Source organism: Babylonia areolata, chromosome 8 (genome assembly GCF_041734735.1).
Source record: "Babylonia areolata isolate BAREFJ2019XMU chromosome 8, ASM4173473v1, whole genome shotgun sequence".
Taxonomy (NCBI): domain Eukaryota; kingdom Metazoa; phylum Mollusca; class Gastropoda; order Neogastropoda; family Buccinidae; genus Babylonia; species Babylonia areolata.
In genome coordinates this window covers 45977843-46002843 of record NC_134883.1, presented here as the reverse complement: position 1 = coordinate 46002843, position 25001 = coordinate 45977843, and the positions used below count along the sequence as shown (strand labels likewise).

At 43.1% G+C, this 25001-nt stretch overlaps 1 protein-coding gene and 1 long non-coding RNA gene across 2 annotated transcripts; both read left to right on the top strand.

Annotated features, from left to right (window-relative positions):
- Positions 1–4312: 4312 nt before the first annotated feature.
- On the top strand, positions 4313–7990 carry LOC143285300 (ubiquitin thioesterase OTU1-like). The gene is made up of 2 exons (XM_076592563.1): positions 4313–4377; positions 6982–7990. The coding sequence occupies exon 2, from the start codon at positions 7025–7027 to the stop codon at positions 7988–7990; it is 966 nt and encodes a 321-aa protein (XP_076448678.1). The 5' UTR covers positions 4313–4377; positions 6982–7024.
- A 12417-nt stretch (positions 7991–20407) lies between these two features.
- On the top strand, positions 20408–22294 carry LOC143285204 (uncharacterized). The gene is made up of 2 exons (XR_013055672.1): positions 20408–20696; positions 21025–22294. It is a non-coding gene; the product is annotated as an uncharacterized LOC143285204 (long non-coding RNA).
- Positions 22295–25001: the final 2707 nt, after the last annotated feature.

The window sequence follows — 25001 nt, the reverse complement described above, 5'->3', positions numbered from 1 at the left end:
GGACGCCCCCCCCACGAACCCCCCCCCCCGCCCCCCCCCCCCCCCCCAAAAAAAAAGACCACAAAAAAACCCACTGACGTCACAAGGACCTTCCAAACACTGACGTCACAAGACTTCCCCATGACGTCACAAGGACCCCCAACACTGACGTCACAAGACTCCTCATGACACCACGAGGACCCCCCCCCCCAAATACTGACGTCACAAGACTCTTCATGACGTCAAAGGACCACCCCAACACTGACTTCACAAGACGCCCCATGACGTCACATAGACCCCCCCCCCCCCCCAAACACTTAAGTCACAAGACTCCACGTAACACAAGGACCCCCGAACACTGACGTCACAAGACTCCCATGACGTCACAAGGACCACCCCAAACACTGACGTCACAAGACTCCCCATGACGTTGCAAGGAACACCCAAACACTGACGTCACGACTTCCCTATGACATTTCAAGGAACACCCAAACACTGACGTCATAAGAACACATGGCGTTACAAGGACTCCCCCAAAGACTGACGGCACAAGACTTCCACATGACGTTAAAAGGACTCCCCCAAACACTGACGCCACAAGACTTCTACATGACGCTAAAAGAACTCTCCCAAACATTGACGTCATGAGAACCACAAACACTGACATGACAACACCCTGACGTCACAAGGATCCCAGGCACTGACATGACACTCCTCTGACGTCATAAGAACTACAAACACTGACATGACAACTTGCGTACGTCACAAGGATCCCAGGCACTGACATGACACTCCCCTGACGTCATAAGAACCACAAACACTGACATGACAACATCCCGACGTCACAAGGAACCCAGACGTTGACACGACACCCCCTGACGTGACGTCACAAGAACCACAAACACTGACATGACATCCCCCAGACGTCATAAGAACCACAAACACTGACATGACACTTCCCCGACGTCATAAAACCCACATGACGTCATAACATGGACCGCAAGCACTGACGTAAACTCATGGATGTCATAATTATGACATAGTTTTCGTGTTCCAGGGAATTTGTCGTGTGTGTGTGTGTGTGTGTGTGTGTGTGTGTTTGCTTGGTATTATTGTGTGGTGAGTGAATTCTGATCCTGAGATAATTTGAGGAATCATTCTCGCACCATTATCGATCGTTCCTGAGTCGAAGTTTTGTTAATTAATCAGTAGCAGGAGTCTACGAAAGAAGAATTGTTGCGTGGAGAGAGGAGAAAAAAAAGTTGTTTGTTGTTGATGTTGATGTAAACATTCCCTGCCTTGCTAATTAACGTTACGAGGTGGAGTTCCTCTGAGTCTAAACGACCAGCGTGTATTTTCTGTGTCTTATATATATATATAAAACAGGTTACTGCACCTGTTGGCCTTTATCTTTTTTTCCCCACTGTTTTTGATACCCCCCCCCCCTTCTCTCTCTCTCTGTGTGTCTCTCTCTCTCTCTACACACACACACACACACACACGCACGCACGCACGCACGCACGCACGCACGCACATGCATGCGTATACGAACGCTGGTGCGGATGCACGCGGCGCGCGCGCACTGCACACACACACACACACACACACACACACACACACACACATGTATATACACTGACACACACATGAATCAATTTAATATAGCTGTATGTTAACCACAACTTGTGACATCAACAAAAACCTGTAAGCACCAGGAGTACTGGACGCTGATCACCCCCCACACCCCACCCGCCTCCCGACAACAACAACAGCAAACAAAAAACAACCACCAGAAACAGCAACAAAACACAACTACATATATGTTGTCAAGTGGGTTGTCATGTTGTTTTTCCCCGGAGAAAAATAAAGTTAGTGATTGCTGTCCATATTGTAGGTCGCTTTTTTTTTTTGGTTGGTTTGTTGGGTTTTTTTGGTTTTTTTTTTTATGTGTTTGTTTTCATTATAAACGTAACCATCGATGTTGTGTAGATAACATTTTCGCCATACTCAAGATTTTAGTATTAGTGTTTACATAGAATCATGAAACTCCTGTTTCCATTTTTCTTCTTTGTCTTCTTTTTCTTTATTACATCTTGTTTGTTTGTTTGCTCTTTTTTGTTGTTCTTTCTTCCTTTCATACATGTACGAAATCTGGACCGCATGATATATCATTTATTGTGATGTAATTATCTAACAAGAATTGAATGGAAAATAGAAATAAAGATGACACGTGACGTAGTTTTGGACACGGTTTTATCGTTGGTGTTTTTATGTCTGTGTCTTTTTAATTCTTTGACAACTCCTTGTGATTGTGTGTACAATGCAAACCATGTACCACCCATACACTCACAACACGTACGACACATGAACTGGCAAACGTCATTATAACCGTTTGTCCTATATACGTTGTGTGTGTGTGTGTGTATGTGCACAGTGTGTGTGTGTGTGTGTGTGTGTGTGTTTGGCAGCTCCTTGTGATTGTGTGTGCAATGCAAACCATCATAGTCCCTGACACACTTACAACACGTACAGCACACGAACTGGCAAACGTCATTATAACCATTTGTCCTTTCTGTGGTGTGTGTGTGTGTGTGTGCGACGTTAAAGGTATAGCGCCCACCATGATAATTATATGCCAGCGTATTACACTGCTAAAGCCAAAAGCGCACAAATATTCCCACATCCTGTAGACCTGTTAGTATTCATAATAAACGCGCGCGTACACACACACACACACACACACACACGCCCACGCGCGCGCGAGAGTTCCACACAAAGACACGTCTGCCTCCATTGAGTAAAGGGAGATAACTAGTTCATTTCAAAAGTCTGAAAATGTTGTCTCCCTTCCCACAATGTTCGCAATGTGTGCTGTTCGGCATTACGAAAGATAAAACAGAAAAAAAAGAGTAACCTGGGCAAAGACGCGGAAAATAAAACAGTGAACTGAGAGAGAGAGAGGGGCAGAGACAAACTGACTGACAGAGAGAGAGAGAGAGAGAGAAAACACTCAAGACGAGACAAGACAAGACAACTGAGACCAAGACAAAATTCTCAGTGTATTTTCGAGGATAATATATCGATAAGCACTGGCGCGCTTTGTTTTTTTTCATCCACTGAGTCCCCTCCCTGAAACATGGTTCACACTACACAATACTACATCAGTTATATATTTCAATACATGCACTACACAGTGCTACTTATAGTAACAGGCGCAGACAATACTATATCTAATGGCATACGCATGGTGATTCACTTGACTGAGACTCTCTCTCTCTCTCTCTCTCTCTCTCTCTCTCTCTCTCACACACACACACACACACAGTGGCACAAGCATGGTATTAATAAATACATAGAAGAAACCCCATAGAGAACACTCGGAGCCGGAGAGACGCGCGGCGGACAGACACTGAGATGGAGGAGACTGAGACAGAGAGAGAGACAGACAGACGGACAGAAAGATGGATGAGAGAGAGAGAGAGAGACGGAGACAGACGGACAGACCTGGCGGACAAATAGCCGGACAGACAGACACTTGGTTATGTATGTCAGTGACTTAACTTAGAATGATGTTGCAACTGACAGGTAAAAAAACAAACAAAAGACATTCCATTCAGTGAAACAAACATAAAAAAATACAAGTTCACTGCGACTTCACTGAGCAGCCAATATTCGGACTATTGCCATCAGTCGGACCACGCTACATCATATAATTATAGATCCGTCGGACTAATTAATGTTAATTAATTCATGTTTCAGTACAGGGACTTTTCGGACCATTGCCCTGTCGGACAATCAGCCAGTCGACACGTCGGACAAATAAACGTCGGACTATTGACATCTTGGACGATCGGACTGTTACCATGAAAACTGAAAAACACACACAAAAACAACTGACAACAACAACAACACTAACAAAACAAAACACAACAGGACAAGAAAATTTGTTTTCTTTTAAACACACACACACACACACACACACACACACACACACACACACACACACACATGTATTATACACATACAAACATACACCGGCTGACGCGGCATCAGTGCCCGGGAAGCACACACACGCATGGCCGGCGTTCCAGTCATGTAGGTCTACTTTTCGTGGAAAGAAGGCGTTCAGCGTGATGTCCGTTCTTCCTTGTCGAAGGTTTGCACAGTGTGGGCTCTTCTAGCACTTGGTCTGAAAGGAACGCGCACGCTTTTTTGGTTTTATTTTTGTTTTCGTTGAAGAATATTGCTATTTGACACATTTTCTCTTAAAAGATAAAATCTCGGCTGCCAAGGCATGCAAGGGAGACTACTCCAGTAATCACAAAATCGTCGCTGAAAACGGCGAAAGGTCTGAGTGTGAATGCGGCACATTGTTTCGAGCACAAAATACAGTTGAAGGTATGTTTACTACTTTTGTACCACGCTGACTTTTAAGAGGCAGAATGCACACGCTGTCTTCCTTTTCTCCTACCCTCATTAGTCTGTAGAAGCATCTTTTCAAGGCTAACACTAACAGTAACACTAACAGTGCACAGACTCCTGCAAAAAACAAAAAAACAAAAAAACAACAAAACTTAAAAAGGGTTCTTTCTGTTTTTGGGCCTTGCCAGAAGAAGGAGGAGAAAATTAACAGTCTCATGTTGTGTTGGTGTCACTGAGTGTCTGTGTCTGTGAGTGCGCGCGCTTGTGCGTTTGAGCACTGTGACCAGGTGTGTGTTTACTGTTATTAATGTTAAGATTATAAGAAGGTAGGGGGCAGATTCATTTATGCTTCATCATTCACGTGTCTGTGCGGTGTGTGTGTGTGTGTGTAAAAGGGTGCCTGGAAGTGGAATGTCAGTTTTGCTTGTGGAGTGTGACGATTTCATGCAGCTTTGAATACTGTCTGTCCCAAAACATGTTTGCCAGGAATCCATTCTCCTTGTGTACCCCTCCATTTATTTGTTTATAAATGCACTTCCCTCCCCCCTACTCCCCCTCCCCCACCCCCTTCAAGGTTTGACTGAGCATGTTGAGTTACGCTGCTGGTCAGGCATCTGTAGTGTATGGATTAGTCCGAACTCATTGATGTCTCCTTGAGTAACCCAACTGAACTGAATTTCCCCTCATCTATCCATATTTGGATGTCCTTCCTTCCCCCTGGATTAGTCCAAACTCATTGATGTCTCCTTGAGTAACCGAACTGAACTGAACTTCCCCTCATCTATCTATATTTGGATGTCCTTCCTTCCCCCGCTTTCTCTACTGACTCCCTACCTACTTTACGTGAATCATTGATGCCTGGGTGAACCACCTAAATTTTTAGCCATCAGCAACTCCCCCACCCCCACCGCCATGGGAATTAGTGTTGTTTCTTTAAGGTGTGGGCTGTGCCGGTTGAGTATATTCCCAGCCGGTAGCTGGATTGGCCCAGCTGGAGCTTGGAACATTCTAGGTTATCATTTTTTTTTTTTTTTTTTTTTTTTTTTGTCAGCAAGAGCTCCATTCTGTGTTGGGTCTTTGCCCTGACAGTTGGGCTTTCCACATTACTGTGAAGAAGATGTCAAGATATATGCATCAGTGTTGACTTGTGAAATAATATGGATAGTTGGTGATGAGATGTGTCCTGGTCCTGTATGTACATGTGTATACATATTATGTATGTTGGCATCACACATATATCCCTCTGTATAAATCAAATAAAATTATAATAGAATTATATATTAGTCATTACATTATTAGTTATTACTCATTTAATTTGTGAAGTTGACAGAACCTACAAATCAGCCGAATATTGTTGTACATCAAGTTACTTGCTGTGGCAAACATAAACAAACTCTCTTAACAACACCAGTTTCACTGACCTTGATTTAAAAAAAAAAAAAAAAAAAAATCTGCACAATGCAGATTAGCATTGATGTGGGGAAAATGGTCTATAAGGTTATGTTAAACACACATGTGTAAGATTATACCTTTGCAAAACATGTCATTATGGAATGCACACACTGAGTAATACACATACATAGGCAAAAGGTTATGGTACTTGGTAAACACATGTCTAAGATTATAACTTTGTATTAGTCTGTTACTATAGCATGACATTACTACATAACATATGCACACTGAGTGATACACATATTGGCAGCCCTGCTTGCATGCAACATATTATTTAAACATATAAAAGAAATGGAAAAAAAAAGAAGAGGGTGATATACAAAGAAAAGAAAGATGCTCAGTGTGTGTGTCATAATAAAAGAAGACTTCTTTATGCACTGCTTTAATTTTTCCTTTTGTTTTTGATATGTTTTAAAGTAAATCACATATCATTTTTTAATGACTGTCAGTGTGTGTGTGTGTGTGTGTGTGTGTAAATCACATATCATTTTTTAATTACTCTGTCAGTCTCTCTCTCTCTCTCTCTCTCTCTCTCTCTCTCTCTCTCTCTCTCTCTCTCTCTCTCTCTCTCTCTCCCTCTCTGTGTGTGTGTGTGTGTGTGTGTGTGTGTGTGTGTGTAATTAAAGTCAGTTAGAACAAAGTTCTGAACTACTTCTCTTTTTTGTCCGTGGGCTGCAACTCCCACGTTCACTCGTGTGTACATGAGTGGGCTTTTATGTGTATGGCTGTTTTTACCCTGCCTTAGTCCATTTTCAAGGGTGTGCATGCTGGGTATGTTCTTGTTTCCATAACCCACCAAACGTCGACATGGATTACAGGATTTTTAACATGTGTAATTGATCTACTGCTTGTGCATACACACAAACGGGATTCAGGCACAAGCAGGCCTGCACATATGTTGACCTGGGAGATCAGAAAAATTTCCACCCTTTACCCACCAGGCGCCATTACCAAGATTTGAACCTGGGACCCTCAGATTGAAACTGAAAGTCCAGTGCTTTAACCACTCGGCTGTTGTGCCCGTCAAAGTTCTGAACAAAGACAGTTTTTTGTCTTGAAGAATCCTGCAGTCAATTTTGCCTTCTTCCCTTCTGAACAAAGCTTTGAAGTATCTGTGGCCTGTTCCAGACCATTACTGACGGTGCAGGCCCTGGACGTGAACTGTGAAGCCATGAGCACTGCTCTCAGACTTCGGTGCCAGACAAAGGGCGGCCTCAAGTCACTGGAAGGGCTGATGCCGTCCTCCACCATCGCTGACCTGCTCCTTGTCATCTCCAAGGCCACAGCCATTCCTGCAGGACGCCTGAAGGTCAAGGTCGGGTTTCCACCCAAGGCCATTGACACCAGCGACATCAGTCGCACAATGTCTGACCTTCAGCTGCGCTCTGGCGACAAGATCACTGTGGACGAAGACATGGCCAGTGGGGAAGGGAACCCAGGTGCCACGGCGCCGCAAGGCGGACAGGGGAGAGTGGACACGGACAGGTTGCTGCAGCAGCAGCTGGCGTCTGGTGCCAAGGGTATTCTGCAGAGGAAGGTGGTGCCAGCCGACAACTCCTGCCTCTTCACCTCCATCAACGCTGTCATGACGGACGGCTCGGTCAACCCCGACAGCGCCGAAGAGCTTCGTCAGGTCATCGCAGGCGTGGTGAGCAGTGACCCGGAGACCTACTCCGAGGGCTTCCTGGGTCGGCCCAACCCGGACTACGTCCGGTGGATCCTCAACAAGGACTCCTGGGGTGGGGGCATCGAGCTGGCCATCCTTGCCAACTACTTTGAGACAGAGATAGCTGTGGTCGACTCGCAGTCGGCGCGCATCGACCGCTTTGGGGAGGACAGGAGCTTCTCCCATCGTGTGTTCCTCCTGTACGACGGGGTGCACTATGACCCGCTGGTGATGGAGGCGGCGGACAGCACAGGCAGCATCGTGGAGCTCCGGTTCTCCTCGTCAGACGACGGCACCATGCTGCAGGCCATGGACATCGCCAGGGAGGCGCAGTCGAGCGGGCAGTTCACCAACATGGAGCAGTTCTCCCTGCGCTGCCTGGTGTGCCGCGTCCCGCTCAAGGGGCAGAAGGAGGCGCAGCAGCACGCCCTCAGCACGGGGCATCAGAACTATGGGGAGTACAGGCCTTAGGGGGGGTCGGGGAGGTGGGGAAGGGGGTGCAGGGGTTGTGTGTGTGTGTTTTATCTGTGTGGTGTGTGTGTGTGTATGTGTGTGTGTGTGTGTGTGTGTGTGTGTGTGTGTGTGTGTGTGAGTGCCCACTGCAAGGTTCCTCCTGAATGAGCAGAAAGAAGCAACAGCAGTACGCCCTCAGCACGGGGCATCAGTTCTATGGGGAGTATAGACCTTAAGCGGGGGTGGGGGGGCTGCTGCAGGTGTTTGTGTGTGTGGGGGGTGGGGGTGGAGGGGGGTGTGGGGGGGGGGGGGGGCAGGGGGGCGTGTTTTGTGTGTGTGTGTGTGTTTTGTGAGTGTGTGTGTGTGAGCCTGCTGCAATATCCAGCAGGGACAGAAAGAAACAACAGCAGCACACTCTCAACATTGAGCATCAGAGGCTGCAGGCATGTGTGTATGTGTTTTGTGTGTGTTTGTGTTTTGTGTGTGTGTGTGTCTGTGCCCACTGCAAGGTTCTTCCTGAAGGGGCAGAAAGAACCACAGAAGCATACTCTCAACATTGAACATCAGAACTATGGAGAGTGCAGATGTTAGGGGGCCGCAGGTGTGTGTATCTGTGTGTTTGTGTGTGTGTGTGTGTGTGTGTGTGTGTGTGTGTGTGTGTGTGTGTGTGTGTGTGCACTGACTCAGTGACTGCAACCCCTTGAAGGGACAGAAGAGAAAGAAGCAACAGCAGCACACTCTCAACATTGAGCATCAGAACTCTGAATGAAGAGTACAGACCTAAGGACTAGGGGGCTGTAGGCATGTGTATGCATGTCATGCTGTGTGTGACTGTGTGTATACAAGTGCATGTGCATTTGTGTGTGTGTGTGTGTGTGTGTGTGTTGTGATTTTATTAGGAAAAATGTGTTTTGTGTGCGTTTGTACCCCCTGTACACTAGGAGGCTGTAGGTGTGTGTCTACATGTCGTGATGTGTGTGTGTGTGACTGTGTGTGTGTGTGTGCCTGTGTGTGTGTGCATTTGTGTGTTTGTGCGTGTGTGTCTTGTAATAGTATTAGAAGGATAAATGGAGCCCAGACAAGTACAGTTTCTGTGTGAGCTGTATTTTATTCCGCTAAAAAGGGATCAGCCTGAGTAGTTTCCCGTAGGTTGTCATCCATTTATAGCAAGTGCTATAAACTCATGCATCATACTACATGTGTGTGTGTGTGTGTGTGTGTGCAGTTGTTTTCTCATAAAGTTATTGTATATGGGACGTACAAATCTTAGTGCATTCTTGCTATAGTTTCTTTCTTCTTTATAAAATATATCCATGATGATATCTTTCAAACTGGTTAACATTTCTTTTCTTTGGTCCTTATGCATAATAATAACAATCTTTAATTTTCTCTACATGGTACCTTCAATTGAGTGTTGCAGATCTGCACAGGTCTAGTTCTTTATGCTTAGTGAGTTAGTCCCAAAGTATATATATACATAACGGTGGTTTTCACTTTTGCTCCATTTGGCTCTAGATTTATTGTACTTTATTTTCATAGCCTAGGTGTACAAATATGTGGGTACAGGTTGCAATCGTTTCTTTTTCTTGGGCTGGATTGGATACATCTCAATAAAGTTAGTTTTTACTCTTTAGTGGAAATAATATGACAAACATGATATGATCATTCATTCTTTGGCATTGATGTAATTTAGATGGCTTCATCACTACATCAGTGCACCATGGCTGCCGCCGCGTCATTTGTTTCAGTGGGGGAGATAACTCGGGTTGGGAACTGGGCTATGGTGTTTTAAAGCACTGTGGTTTGAGGTCGTGATGTATCAGAATAAAAAAAATGTATGATTTATTTTTGTTGCCAGTTTGGGTCATCATTGTCATTCCTCAATCAGTGGGTATGATAAGTAGTACATGCATGGGAAATGACTGTTTGACAAGATTTGCTCAGGTTTGCCAAACTCATGAAAGTGGAAAACAGCTGACTTTATTACTTTAAAAAAAATTTTTTAATTAAAAAGAAATCTTTTACTGTAGGTAGTCATCTTTCAGTGGTACTGACTTGTGGCTGTTAGCATCCATTAAATATAAAGGTATTATTACTATTAATGTTATCTTTTTACAGTGGGTTATTCAAACATCACACAGAGAACTGTAAAGTTCCTCATATTGTATTGAATGAAATTATGCTCATCCCCTGTTTATTTATTCTCTCTGTGTGTCTCTGTCTCTCTTTCACTCCTCTCTCTCTCTCTCTTCCTAGTCCCTCTCTTGTGATGTCTGTCTCCCTCTCTTGCTCAGTACTTACTGTCTGTCTCTCCCTGTCTCTCTCAGAGTTTTTAAACCCTCCACTTTGTCTGTCTTAATGTTTCTGAAGTGAAAATGTTACTACCTCCTGTTTACATTGCATGGTACTGGATGCATTTTCTTTATTTATGTATCGTAATATCATACATTATGTATTGCCAAACATATGTGCTGCCAAACCTGTGTATGCTATATCCACATATGAAAAGTTGAATGTTAATCAAATCAGTGCTTTGATCTCATTATGGCAGATTTATAGGATTAGATTTCACTTTCAGTATCAATGATTTGTATCTAGATATAATATATAATATTGATACGATGTCTGTTATCAATATATACCCTTGTGTCACCGTTTTTGTGGTTTGGGGACATTACTCTGATACTCATTTACTGTTAAGTATTAACATGGTTGTGTACCTTTAGTTTTTTTCCCACATTCTGTCAAAGAAAACACTTTTGAAGTTCTCTTCTTCTTCCGCGTTCATGGGCTGCAACTCCCACGTTCACTCGAATGTACACGAGTGGGCTTTTACCCCGCCATGTAGGCAGCCATACTCTGCTTTCGGGGGTGTGCATGGTGGGTATGTTCTTGTTTCCATAACCCACCGAACACTGACATGGATTTACTGGATCTTTAACATGCATATTTGATCTTCTACTTGAGTATACACACGAAGGGGGTTCAGGCACAAGCAGGTCTGCATATATATGTTGACCTGGGAGATCGGAAAAATCTCCACCCTTTACCCACCAGGCGGCATCACCGAGATTCGAACCAGGACCCTCAGATTAAGAGTCCAATGCTTTAACCACTCGGCTATTGCGCCCGCCAAGTTCTGAGTCCCCAAAAGCTTTTTTTTTTTTTTTTTTTTTTTAAATGCTAGAATGAAGTGCTTATATTTAATTAACCTTTTAAAAAAAAAGAAAAGAAAAAAAAGCCCAGCATGTTTACTTCATTGGAATTTTTCTGCAAAAATAGCTGTTCTGAAAAAAGAAAGAAAAAAACAAACACTTTGTAAATGAATTCCAAGAAGTTTTGCTTACTTTGGTAGGGAATTTGGGATTAATCATGATTTTTTTTCTCTCTCTTTTGTTGCGTGCATTTATAACGATATGTATAAAATGTCTGTACTGTACCTCAGGTCATTTGTCGATTGTTACAATCTGTCAGACTTGACAACCAGCTTTAGCCTAGAAAGTTTTTTTTCACAATGTTTGAATTATTTATACATTATAGAATGATGACAATGTGTGACTGAACTGTAAGTTTGCTTATATTAATTATCATGAAATGATGATGTGAATGTCTTTAAAAAAAAAAAAAAAAAAAAGCCTCTGTGTTTGCCTGCAAAGCACTGTGGGTGGGTGCTGGAGGGTGGGGAATGGGGGTGGGGGTTGAGAAGCTGACTGCTCCTAAATGAATTACATCAGCAGCCACCATCTCTTTTCTGTCTGTCTGTCTGTCTGTCTGTCTTTCTCACTAATTAAACAGATATTGACACATGCACACACATACAGAGTATCATATTCTTATTTTCCTGCGTTGGAAATAGATTATATCATTACAAGGTTATTGATAATTATTGCATGAATTGTGGAATAACAAGTGTTGGGTGATAAGTAAATGTGCAGAAAAACTCAGGGGTTATCAAGGTGGTGAATTGTGTAAGAGGGGAGCTTTGGAAGGGAGATAAATGGAATTTCTTATTATTTAAAAAAAAAAAAAAAATATTGTCTTCAGCTGTGTGCTTCATGGAGAAATTAGAACATAAACTGCTCTGCACTGATTGCTAATACTGTGAAGTTTTACATTTTATTTATTTCACTTTTCTGTTTTATACCGTAGCAGTGATAAAAGCGGTTTTTGGTATTGTTGATAGATATCGACAGCAAAACAGTGACTTTTATGTGTTTCTTTTTTAATTTTTATTTTATTTTATTTTTTTTATATATCAGAGCCTGCAGGAATGCATTTATTTATAAGCGGACAGAAGAATGATATCATTATATATTTGTGAATCAAATGCAGCCTCAGTTGGTTAACTCACTCAGTATGGCCAGTCCTCTCTTCTCCTCTACACAGACCCCTCGGATGTCCAGTGGGTGTCTGAATGACCCAACCTTTAGCTTCCGTCGTCAGAATTGTGGTATTCTTTGTCAACATTCACGTCTCCAGTATAAGAGCCTTCCGCTTGCAATATTTTGATGAAGGTAATTGGGGTAAAACGCTGTTAACGTCGTCTCTTTCGCCGTTCGTATGGAAAGAGTTAAACAGTATTCGAATAATGAATGCAGGAGAGCTGCCAAAGCCATTTATCTTTGTTGTCGTTCTTGTCATCTTGCGAGCAACACATCTTTTTTTGTGAGATGTATCCATGTATAATTTTTTTTTTTTTTTAAATCAAACTGCATGAACTTTTGAATGTTTTGATAATATAAATTGCATTAATTGCATGGTTGGAAGGTTATGCTGATTGAATCATTTGGTTACTGTGGTGAGTTTCAGTAACATATTTAAATATATTATATATGAATGTGTTCTGTTGTATGCGTACACGTACATGTTGTTTATGAAAATCATTTACTGTGGTGTACGCTTGTGGGTTTTTTTTTGGTTTTTTTTTGTTTTTTTCATTTAAAAAAAAAAGAAGCTTTTTATGCTTACGTCCAAGTCAGTTATTTTACTGGAGAAGCTCAGTTCTGCTAGCTTTGATTATCATTTTTTTGTCTGTGTATGTAACTTCATGTCAATGCAGACCATGTCTGATAGACACCGGTAGAGGACTTGTGCGGCATGGCATGTAAGTGGGTACTTGATAAGAATCTGAAACTTGTGCTGCCATCAAGATACCATTATTTATCAGTTATTTTTGCACCGTTAGCATATGATCACAACGTCTGTTTCAGGATATTTTTGTATTGTTGTTTTGCATTATTTTGTGTTTTTTTTTTTTGTTTTTTTTTTTTTGCTGCAGTCACCTGAGCCAGTTCAGTGGCATCACTCACACACCATTCATCCCAAGTGGCCCCAGTTTTAGCCCTGCCCAGTTCTGTCTTCCAGTCGCAGAACTGGCAGTCCACATGGAACTATTGTCTTGATGTTAGGTTGAGCTAGGAGGCCACACACCAGAAAGAGGCCGGCACTGCTGCTGAGTGTCCTTGGTGGTGTTTAGTTGTGCCTGTTCTGTTATTTATTTATTATTATAATTTTGGTTATTTTTACTTTAAGCGCGTTGGGTTACGCTGCTGGTCAGGCATCTGCTTGGCAGATGTGGTGTAGCGTATATGGATTTGTCCGAACGCAGTGACGCCTCCTTGAGCTACTGAAACTGAAACTGAAACTTATTTTATTTTATTTTATTTTTATGTTATTTATTTATTTATTTATTTTATTTTTTATTTCTTTTTTGTGTGTGTTATTTTTGTTATTTTTACTTTATTTATTTTATTTTATCTATTTTTATTGTTATTTATTTTTGTTTTTATGTTTGATTTATTTTCTTTTTTCAAGGCCTGACTAAGCGCGTTGGGTTACGCTGCTGGTCAGGCATTTGCTTCAGTGGCAGATGTGGTGTAGCGTACATGGATTTGACCGAACGCAGTGATGCCTCCTTGAGCTACTGATACTGATACTGATACTGTTCGGATTCATATTACATGGGACGCCAAGTAGCCTCCAACTGATAACAAATGTTCACTTTGTTGTGGAGCCAGGCTGAACGTTATGTACCATTTATTTATGACATAATGTGTATGATATTCTGCAGCTATTTTCAGGGATCTGTTGTTTTGGTTTTTGGTTTTGTGAATATTTCGGCTGTTGTGCTTTTGTACCCAGTGTGACAAACATGTCAAAGACACAGAGAGAGAGGGAGATGGAGACAGAGACTGGCAATGATAAATTGTTTTGTTAAGGAGTTTGATAGATAAGCACTGATACGCTTTTTTTTTTCATCGGTTCGACACCGTATGCAGGGCCTGCACTTTATGACACTTGACAAAATCAGAATCAGGCCGTAGAGAAAGCAAATTCAGGGGACTACATCAGCACATGGTACATGACAATTAAAAAAAAAAAAAAAAAATTTCTATTGAAAAACCAGCAAAAGCAAATATGAAGGAACGTCACACAGAGATAGACAGACTTATCTGCACACACACACACACGCGCGCACACATGCACACGCACAGGTGCACAAATGCAAAGACAGACAGGCAGACAGACAGACAGACAGAGGGTTATAATGAGCGCTAAGGTTTCACAAACAAAGACAAAAACTAAGCAAAACATGGATCAGTTTGGAATGTAGTCACAAATCTTCAACACCAGTTTCAAAGGAAACATCTGCATCTTGTACAGAAAGAGACCAAATTTCAAAAGATTGCTCATGATTTCCAGCGCATGGGCCTTTAACTCACTCAGTACGGCCAGTCCTCTCTTCTCCTCTACACAGACCCCTCGGATGTCCAGTGGGTGTCTGAATGACCCAACCTTTAGCTTCCGTCGTCAGAACTGTGGTATTCTTTGTCAACATTCACCTCTTCAGTATAAGAGCCTTCCGCTTGCAATATTTTGATGATGGTAATTGGGGTGAAACGCTGTTAACGTCGTCTCTTTCGCCGTTCGTATGGAGACAGTTAAAGCAAAATGTGTGGACAGCGAGATGATTCATTTCATGTGTTATAATATACCATTTAACTTGCAATAAGTGTATAATTATGGAAAAATGACCAGATGCAGTTTGACGGATGGAAACCTTCAGGGCCTTTTTGTTATGTTTGTTATTACTAACATCATTTATACTTCCTTGTATATATATATATATCATTTATATGGGACCTATCTTCAAACAGGAATCAAACACTAAACGCTTTACTAAAACAGTCGTGTGTACAACAGGCTGACTGCCCGGGTAGATAGTGTAGGTGTCAGCATCAGTATAAAGTACTTCTGAATCTTTTAATCATTATTTATTCTTATTTTCTTCTTTTTTATTTTATTTTATTTTATTTTTTTTAGTGTGCAACTCTTTTTTTTTTCAGAATTGTATGTCATAATCTTTCTTAATCTTCATGAATAAATGATTATTTGAAATGAACTGCTCAGTGTCTCATTTTGTGTGTGTGTGTGTGTGTGTGTGTGTGTGTGTGTGTGTGTGTGTTTCAGCGAGGGAGGGGGTGGGGGGTGGTAACAAAGATTCGTACTTTTTGCCTTTTGCTTGCAGGCTGTACCTCTTCCATTTGCGTCTGTGGGTACAATGGCATTTGCGCCAGCCACCAATAAGAAAAAATGTCAGGGGGAATTCTAGCCTCTCAGTTCCATGCTGATGACAGGGCCAGGATCTTGGGGCTTCGATGCTGGCTCTTTTTCGGCACTTCGTCGTGTTGTACTGCCGGCGTATACGCATGACTGACCGCAGGGAATGCGTGTGAAACTGCCCGATGCGCCTGGCTGCAGAAAGTCTCCCAACCAGTGAACAGTTAGGTGAGGAGTACCGCATCGTGTGTGTGTGTGTGTGTGTGTGTGTGTGTGTGTGTGTGTGTGTGTGTGTTTACTGAGCTTAAAAACGTGACAATTGGTTATAATGAATGTGCAGTATGTAGGAGGAATAATGTGCAATATGCAGGATGAATGTACAATGGAATATGTCTAATGCTAACGTCCATATTCTAAATATATTTGTTTGATAATTACGATGTAATAATTAATTGCAAAGTTTTTAAAAGCGAATATGTGAATTGCTTTTATTTGAGAATATATGTTTATTACTCTGGTTTAATCAAGTAATCCGCGTGTGGGGTGGGTGGGGGGTGCGGGTGTGTGCTGATTATCTGGTTGCGGTTTTCCGCAACTTATCTTTATTCTTATCTTATCTGTCTATTATAATCAATGTGCAGTATAGTAGGCTATGTTTATAATTATATTCAAATAATGTTTCTTAATTCTTTCTGTTTTTACTTTAAGAATACTAGTTATTACCTGCAGTGTGTGGATGTATGTATGAAACGGTGTATGTGATATTTTTTACATTTGTATCTTTGTAATATTCGTAAAAGCTGTTGTTGACTTTTACAGTTATGGTCCCCATGTTGTTTACTTGTCTGTGTTGTGATAATGCACCTGACCTAATTTCTCCAGTTGGAGATAATAAAGTTATTCTTATCTTATCTTGTTTTCCCATACGTTGAGCTTTGTGGGGAGTTTTTCTGTTTCGATTTGTTTTAGTGAGGTGTCAGAGCGTGCGGACAGACCATATACGCTACACCACATCTGCTGGTTGAGAGGGAGTGAGCACAACCTTACCTGATGAGCGTGACAGACGGGCGCAACAGCCGAGTGGTTAAAGCGTTGGACTGTCAATCTGAGGGTCCCGGGTTCGAATCACGGTGACGGCGCCTGGTGGATAAAGGGTGGAGATTTTTACGATCTCCCATGTCAACATATGTGCAGACCTGCTAGTGCCTGAACCCCCTTCGTGTGTATATGCAAGCAGAAGATCAAATACGCACGTTAAAGATCCTGTGATCCATGTCAGCGTTCGGTGGGTTATGGAAACCAGAACATACCCAGCATGCACACCCCCGAAAACGGAGTATGGCTGCCTACATGGCGGGGTAAAAACGATCATACACGTAAAAACCCACTCGTGTGCTTACGAGTGAACGCAGAAGAAGAAGAAGAAGATGAGCGTGACAGATATCAGAATGGAAAAGCCGTTGCTCAGGGACTCTCCCACACTCTCTCGGCCTCAGAAGTTGAGGTCCAGTGGCACGAAGAGATCGTTACATCTGGGAACTTCACTGGCTGCAGTGGATTGCCAAAGTGGGGGCAGGGGGCGGGGCGGAGGGGGGGCAAGGGAGGGGGGCAGGGAGGGGGGTGGGGGTGGACAGGAACCAGAGGAGAAACAGACCCTGAGACGAAAGTGGGGATGGATTGGCCATGCCTTGAGGAAATCGCCATCCAGCATTACACGCCAGACCCTGACCTGGAACCCCCCAGGGGGAGAAGGAAGAGAGGACGGCCCAAGAACAGCTGGAGGCGGGGACACTGAAGCAGAGCTAAAGACGCTGAGATCCAGCTGGAGGGATGCAGAAAGGACAGCCCGGAGTCGAGTTCGGTGGAGTAAGTAAGTAAGTGGATTGCCGTGTCGTTTTTTTGACTCACTTGTGTAAACAAAGTGAGTCTATGTTTTAACCCGGTGTTCGGTTGTCTGTGTGTGTGTGTGTGTGTGTGTGTGTGTGTGTCGTGTGTCCGTGTGTCTGTGTGTGCGTGGTAAACTTTAACATTGACATTTTCTCTGCAAATACTTTGTCAGTTGACACCAAATTTGGCATAAAAATAGGAAAAATTCAGTTCTTTCCAGTCATCTTGTTTAAAACAATATTGCATCTCTGGGATGGGCACAAAAGAATGAAAAAAGAAGCCTAATTATATGCAAACTGCATTTACTGTTATATTTACATTTTTTGTATTCTCTAAACTTGGCACTTTGACCTCTTATTCTGACACAACAACAAGAGGAGTCATTATTATCATTTTTTGTTCAAACAGGAACTTCTTTTGCTAAGCATGGAATTTTTTTTTATTTTGCAAACGTTTTGGTGTAGATAGTAGAGAAGGGAAATTACTCTGTAATTAATGCTAGGGGACTTAATTTATCACAAGTGAGTCTTGAAGGCCTTGCCTCTCTTGTTTGTGTTGTGACACGGCCATCACATTCCATGGTGCACTGCAGCATCGTCCTATCATCCGTTGAATCCTGAAGATTAAATCTGCCTGATCGCGCTGAAGCTATTTTCGCGTTATAAACGTTATATCCGTTTGGTGTTTTTATATATTATACTTTCTCAGCATTCATTCTTCGTTTTATCGTCGCATTTTCGCATGCTATGATAACCAGGTCAGTGGAGTGATGGCCTAGAGGTAACGCGTCCGCCTAGGAAGCGAGAGAATCTGAGCGCGCTGGTTAGAATCACAGCTCAGCCACCGATATTTTCTCCTCCTCCACTAGACCTTGAGTGGTGGTCTGGATGCTAGTCATTCGGATGAGACGATAAACTGAGGTCCCGTGTGCAGCATGCACTTAGCGCACGTAAAAGAACCCAGGGCAACAAAAGGGTTGTTCCTGGCAAATTCTGTAGAAAAATCCACTTCGATAGGAAAAACAAATAAAACTGCACACAGGAAAAATACACACACACACACACACACACACACACACACACACACACACACAAAGAAAAAAAAAGGGTGGCGCTGTAGTGTAGCGACGCGCTCTCCCTGTGGAGAGCAGCTCGAATTTCACACAGAGAAATCTGTTGTAACAAAAAGAGAAATACAAATACAAATACAAGTCCATAGAAAGTTTGAAATCAGGGTCAGCTATCCGCAAGATTGGTCGTCTTCCAAGGTTGACGAGTTCCATCTTCCTGAATCAAGCGCCAGTGACCCCGCCTTGGCCCCTTCCCCTGTCAGTAAAAACCGCCCCGCAGAGCTTACAAGTTTGACAGCGGTGGTACGGGAAGACCCGGAGCTGGATTCCAGCTGTCAGAGGCTATGGGAGTCGCGTGCCACTGGGAGCATTTGACAAGCAGTGGGAGGTTATCCCCACTACCACCCCTGGCTGTAAGTACATTGGAAACTAATGACATTACCTTGTCAGCAGGCAGGTTCCTTCAGCGTTGTAGAGCTACAGTCGACCTTCACTTCCAAAGTGCCTCTGTTTCAAAGAGGATGACACTGGACAGGCAAATCTTCTTACTGGAGCCTGCGTCACAACTGAACCCCGATTACCTGCCAGTCAAGGTAAGAGAATCTGATATGTTTTTATGTTTTTTTTGGCTGCTGTGACGGAGATCGAACCAACAGAGATCGACGGGCGCAATAGCCGAGTGGTTAAAGCGTTGGACTTTCAATCTGAGGGTCCGTGGTTCGAATCACGGTAACGGCGCCTGGTGGGTAAAGGGTGGAGATTTTTCCGATCTCCCAGGTCAACATATGGGTAAAGGGTGGAGATTTTTCCGATCTCCCAGGTCAACATATGTGCAGACCTGCTTAATGCCTGAACCCCCTTCGTGTGTGTACGCACGCAGAAGATCAAACACGTACGTTAAAGATCCTGTAACCTATGTCAGTGTTTGGTGGGTTATGGAGACACGAAAATACCCAGCATGCATGAACCACGACAGAGTCATCGGCAAAAATGAAGTACAAAAACAAAATAGACAGGCTAACATTCTTTCGTCGAGAAACATGCGTGACGCATGTAAGAGGATTAATCAAGATAACGTCAGAAAGTGAAAAAAAATACACATCACTAGATCAAGTCTGCCTAATATGGTTTGGATATAATTTATTTACGTTTTTCTGTTCCTCTCTCTCCCCCCCTCCCCCCACCCTCCCTTGACCACTCTGTTGTATAATTATGGATCGTTTGGACAGAGCAGACTCATTTGTTTTAAGCTGAGTTGCATCAATGTCCGACAAATCTGGGCCGGCGTTTTCACTAGTTTTTTTTCTCTCTCTCTCTCTTTTCAAGCATTGAAAGAATTGCCCTGGACGAATTTTGTGTTGTGTCGAAGTTGAGGGCGTTACAAAAATGTCTCTAATTATTAAGTTACTGGTTTTGCTTCTTGTGCCGTATCTTTGGATTACTCTGTTTTAACATTCATTTAATCTTGATTTATAGGCCAGGACGGTGTTTTGTTGTTTCTTCTTTACTCTAAAGTCGTTCAGCAGCACACTTTTTCCCCAGACTGTCTCCGTTTCGAAAATCCATCAGTGGGGATGAATGGTTCGTTTAGAAACGAACGCGCAGTTCTCTTCAATCTTGATTCTTCCGCTGTGGTGTAGCTCCCTGTTTTCATTCCAAACTGGATTGTTTGGTTTTTATTGAAACTGGGAATGTGTGTGTGTGTGTGTGTGTGTGTGTGTGTGTGTGTGTGTGTGTGTGTGTGTGTGTGTGTGTGTGTTCGTGTGTTCGTGTCGCTGATGTGTAGCTCCTGTGTTCATTCCAGACTGGTGTGTGTGTTTTAGTGAACTGGGAGTGTGTGTGTGTGTGTGTGTGTGTGTGTGTGTGTGTGTGTGTGTGTGTGTGTCACGCCTCGACATGTCCAGAATGTGAGACTCCCCTTAGCTGACCTATTTCTGTAAACCGCCAGATAGGCTGGCAACGCGTTAGGCCCGAATCCCACGTGCGAACCAACTCGCGTCAGTGAGTTGTGTTTTGGTTTTTGATTTCTTCCTCTATCTTTCTAGCACTCCACTGTCAACTGCCGTGAGAGTCATTTCGACCAGGGGTTTTGGGAGTTGATCTTCCCATGTCTTCTGCTGCGGTGAAGCAGCAGGTTGTCGTCATTGTTCGGCGGGCGTTGCAACGGCTGGAACACCGGTTCCAGGTTTTTCACATAACCTGTCTGAGGTGAGGGTGTGTGATGTTCCCTTGGTCGGCTGGTCGTTTGGACTTGCAGGAATGGTGGTGGAGGGAATGACAGAGGCTGTGAATGCATGTTTGTTTGAATTTGCTGTAGCTGTTCATGTTATTTTATGTTATTAAGAGATGCCGTGAATATGTGTTCCTATCATTGTCGTTGTGTTCATGAAGAAATATTAATGTTTATTATTTTGGGATAACTTAAATTAAATCGAGTCAAAGTTAAATGTTATTGTAACGGCAGGTTGGATGGGCGGGATGATAGGTTGGGTGTGATAGCATCTTTGAGTCAGAACTGACACTTTGCCATTCTTAGGTTTTTATCTTCCATTGTGCCCGTTTGGATGATTCCATTCCTCTGCTGGTTGTGGCTGTGGGCTGGCGGGAGGTCTTCATGGTGCGGGACTGGCAGTGTTCTGTGGCAGCGGCGCAACCGCGTCGACGATAACAGCGACGACGACAACAGCGTCGGCTGGAAGGACTTTGGCGCTGTGTTGAGTTAAGTGCTGTCCCCCAACTTACTATCTCCCTTCTCCCATCCATTCCTGACCGCTGGTGTATTCTGGACTGCAGAGGCTGAGCACAGCAGACTATAATTTTTGTGTGTTTGTAATCGCGTGAGAGGGGTAATTGTGTCAGTATTGTTTTGTTATTGAATTTCGTGTTCAAAAATACCAATTATTATTATTATTATTTTATAATAAATGTTATCATTTCAAGTGGGATCTGGTTGTTCCGACTGGTGCGGAGGGCTGACAGATTCATTGTTGAGTTTTTGTCGTCGTTCGTCCGTCTGTCTGTCAATCTGTCAGCCGTAGCGTGACATCTTGGGGGCTCGTCCGGGATAGTTGGCGCAGTGTCCGGTGTGGTGTTATTCCTTGTCGGGTCGTGTGCTAACTTTTATGATACAGGTTACGCCAACCAGAGTTCAACTTTTTGATTTTTTTGCCTTGTGTCAGCGTCTTTATGTGTGAAGATTTATATGTATATTCGTGTGTGTTTGCTATTTTGGATGTAATTATTATTGTTGCTTTTGATGTTGTATTCAGAATTTAGCATGATACAAACTACAGTGAGTACTCCAATCTCAGTATCTCCATTATATTCAGGTCCGGCTGTTCGAACGCGAGCTAGGCTGGCCGCTCTTGATTCACTCACTCCCACTTCCAGAGTTCCTACTGCTATAACTACAGTAGCTTCTTTGAGTTCGGCGGTCAAAACTGTTTCCAGTACTGCCAGAGAAACTGCTGCATAGTCCGCTTCTGCTGGTATGGCTTTTGGTGGAGCAGATTTGTCTCCCATTTCGTCACTGGGGCGAGATTTGGGGTTGTTGAATCAAAATGTATCGGGTGCAGGCAGTTTTCTGGAATCTAATCCATTGGATCGAGAGACAGCGGATGTTCATAGACAGGCGCTATCTTTGGGACTTAGAGGTAATGATTTGGTACAGTTCATGACAGCGGAATTGCGTAATAGGCGAGAGGTGCGTTTGAGAGAACAAGAAAGAGCGGACAGGCTTGCACGTGAGCAGCAGGAAAGACTTGATCGCTTAGACAAAGAACAATGGGAACGCACTCAAAAAGAACGCGAGTAGCGTGACAGTGTGTGTGTTTGTGTGTGTTCGTGTGTGTGTGTGTTTGTGTTTGTGTTCGTGTTATCGTATGTGTGTTCGTGTGTTCTTGTTCGCTGATATGTAGCTCCCTGTTTTCATTCCAAACTGGATTGTTTGGTTTTATTGAAACTGGGAATGATTGTGTGTGTGTGTGTTCGTGTGTGTGTGGGTGTTCGTGTGGGTGTTCGTGTGGGTGTTTGGGTGTTTGGGTGTTCGTGTGTTCGTGTGTGTGTGTGTTTGTGTTTGTGTTCGTGTTATCGTATGTGTGTTCGTGTGTTCTTGTTCGCTGATATGTAGCTCCCTGTTTTCATTCCAAACTGGATTGTTTGGTTTTTATTGAAACTGGGAATGATTGTGTGTGTGTGTGTGTGTGTGTGTGTGTGTGTGTGTTCGTGTGTGTGTGTTCGTGTGTGTGTGTGTGTGTGTGTGTGTGTGTGTTTGTGTTCGTGTTATCGTATGTGTGTTCGTGTTCGCTGATGTGTAGCTCCCTGTTTTCATTCCAAACTGGATTGTTTGGTTTTATTGAAACTGGGAATGTGTGTGTGTGTGTGTGTGTGTGTTCGTGTGTGTGTGTGTGTGTGTGTGTGTGTGTGTGTGTGTGTGTTCTGTGTGTGTGTATGTTTGTGTGTGTGTATGTTTGTGTGTGTGTGTTCGTGTGTGTGTGTGTTCGTGTGTGTGTGTGTTTGTGTTCGTGTTATCGTGTGTGTGTGTGTGTGTGTGTGTGTGTGTGTGTGTATGTGTGTGTTCGTGTGTGTGTGTGTGTGTGTGTGTTGAGCGTAAGATGGGGCAGGTGTATATTGTGAGGGACATGTAACTGTTTTAAAAATTGTAGTTTTAGCGAGTTTGAATCTTTAACGTTTTACTTTATATCTCCGCACTACTTTACTCATACCACATGTTTTGTTGGCAGTTAACTCTCTCCATACGAACGGCGAAAGAGACGACGTAACGTTTCACCCCAATTACCATCATCAAAATATTGCAAGCGGAACGCTCTTATACTGAAAAGGTAAATGTTGACAAAGAAAACCACAATTCTGACGACGGGAGCTAAAGGTTGGGTCATTCAGACACCCACTGGACATCCGAGGGGTCTGTGTAGAGGAGAAGAGAGGACTGGCCGTACTGAGTGAGTTAACGCTATGTTATCGTAACTACTTCTTCTGTCTGTCTCGCTCTCCTGTCTCCCTCGATCATATCTGACTTTCACCGGAGATTAGAAAAGAGAGATAAACCACTTGCAGAAATTGCTGAAGCCAGGCAGCCTGCGCCGCGACACGCATTCATTATTCATGAGCTGCCTTTGCCCCGCCCAAACGAAAGGAAAGCGTCAGTCGAACGCAGTCTCCTGAGTGATTTTATAATTTGGATTACACCTTTTTTCCCTTTTCTGTTTGCTTCATCCCACGCAGATGTCAAACTCAATTTTGTTGTGAATAACATTCCTAAATATTTATATGTATTGGTTACTTTTATTTCCCTATCACCACAGCACCATTTTTCACGAGTCGAAAGATGACCTCCATTGCGGTAAACTATAATATTGGTGTTATCGAGATTCACTGTTTGTTGTAGTCTGTCTGTTTCTTGCTTAAGGGCATTTTATTGATTTTGTAACCTTATGGGTGTGTCAGACAAGAGAACAACATCATCAGCAAATAGCATTAAGAGCAAATCTGTTGCGCCAGGTATCATTTGTATTCCATGTCTCCCCTTCTTTGATAACTCCACTGCCAATTCACCGATGAAAAAGGAAAACAGCTGTGTGCTTGGCATACAACCTTGTTTAACCCCTCTTGGACACTGAAAAAAGTCTGAATAAGTACCTTTGTCACGAACACATACAAGTACAGAATCGTAGATGCTTTTAACAGCCATGTAAAACTCCCGAGAGAGAGAGAGAGACAGAGACAGAGACTTAGAGATAGAGATAGAGCACAATACAACGGTCTGCTCGGGCAACATGAAGCGTTCGTATATATATGAATTATATATATGATTATGTGAGTGTCAGGTCAGGTCATTAGATCTGCTACTGGTAACCTGTAATCCAGTACAACCTGTTCAGGGTCGGGTTGCCGACGACTAAACCGGCACTTCCACCGCTCCCTTCTGGGACTGGTGAGGCGGGTGGCTAGACACCCTTATGGAGATCCATAAAAGAGATCCTGTCTTTGTCTGCCCCCAACTGTCAGCGAACATTTCGTGCGCAGATTGGACTATTCAGCCATCTGCGCACTCACAGATAGATTCATGAGCATCCTTCCCCCCACCCCACCACCACCCTCCCCCCATCCCCCATCCCCCATCTGGATGACAACGATGGTCATCATCGATCTCGATGGACACACCACCATATGATTATGTACATATAGATAGATTTAGATTTACATACTGATAGATCTATATGAAATTATGTATATATGTATTCATCTATGTATAGACAGATGTTAGAAGAGAGACAGAGCTGAATATGTGTTTTATGTTTTGATATATATATATATATATATATATATATATTTAGAAAGTGTGAAGAAAAAGTAGCGTTACGAAAACGCAGTTCAATAATTTATAACTGTCTCTCATGTGCAACATTGCGCTCGGGGAGGGGGGTGGGGGGAGTTGGTGGTGGGGGGGGGAGTTGGTGGTGGGGGGAGCTGCTTTATTTTCTTTTTATATTA

What these genes read in the sequence shown, in the direction of transcription:
- LOC143285300 (XM_076592563.1), top strand. Translation starts at nt 7,025, where the DNA reads ATGAGCACTGCTCTCAGACTTCGGTGCCAGACAAAGGGCGGCCTCAAG.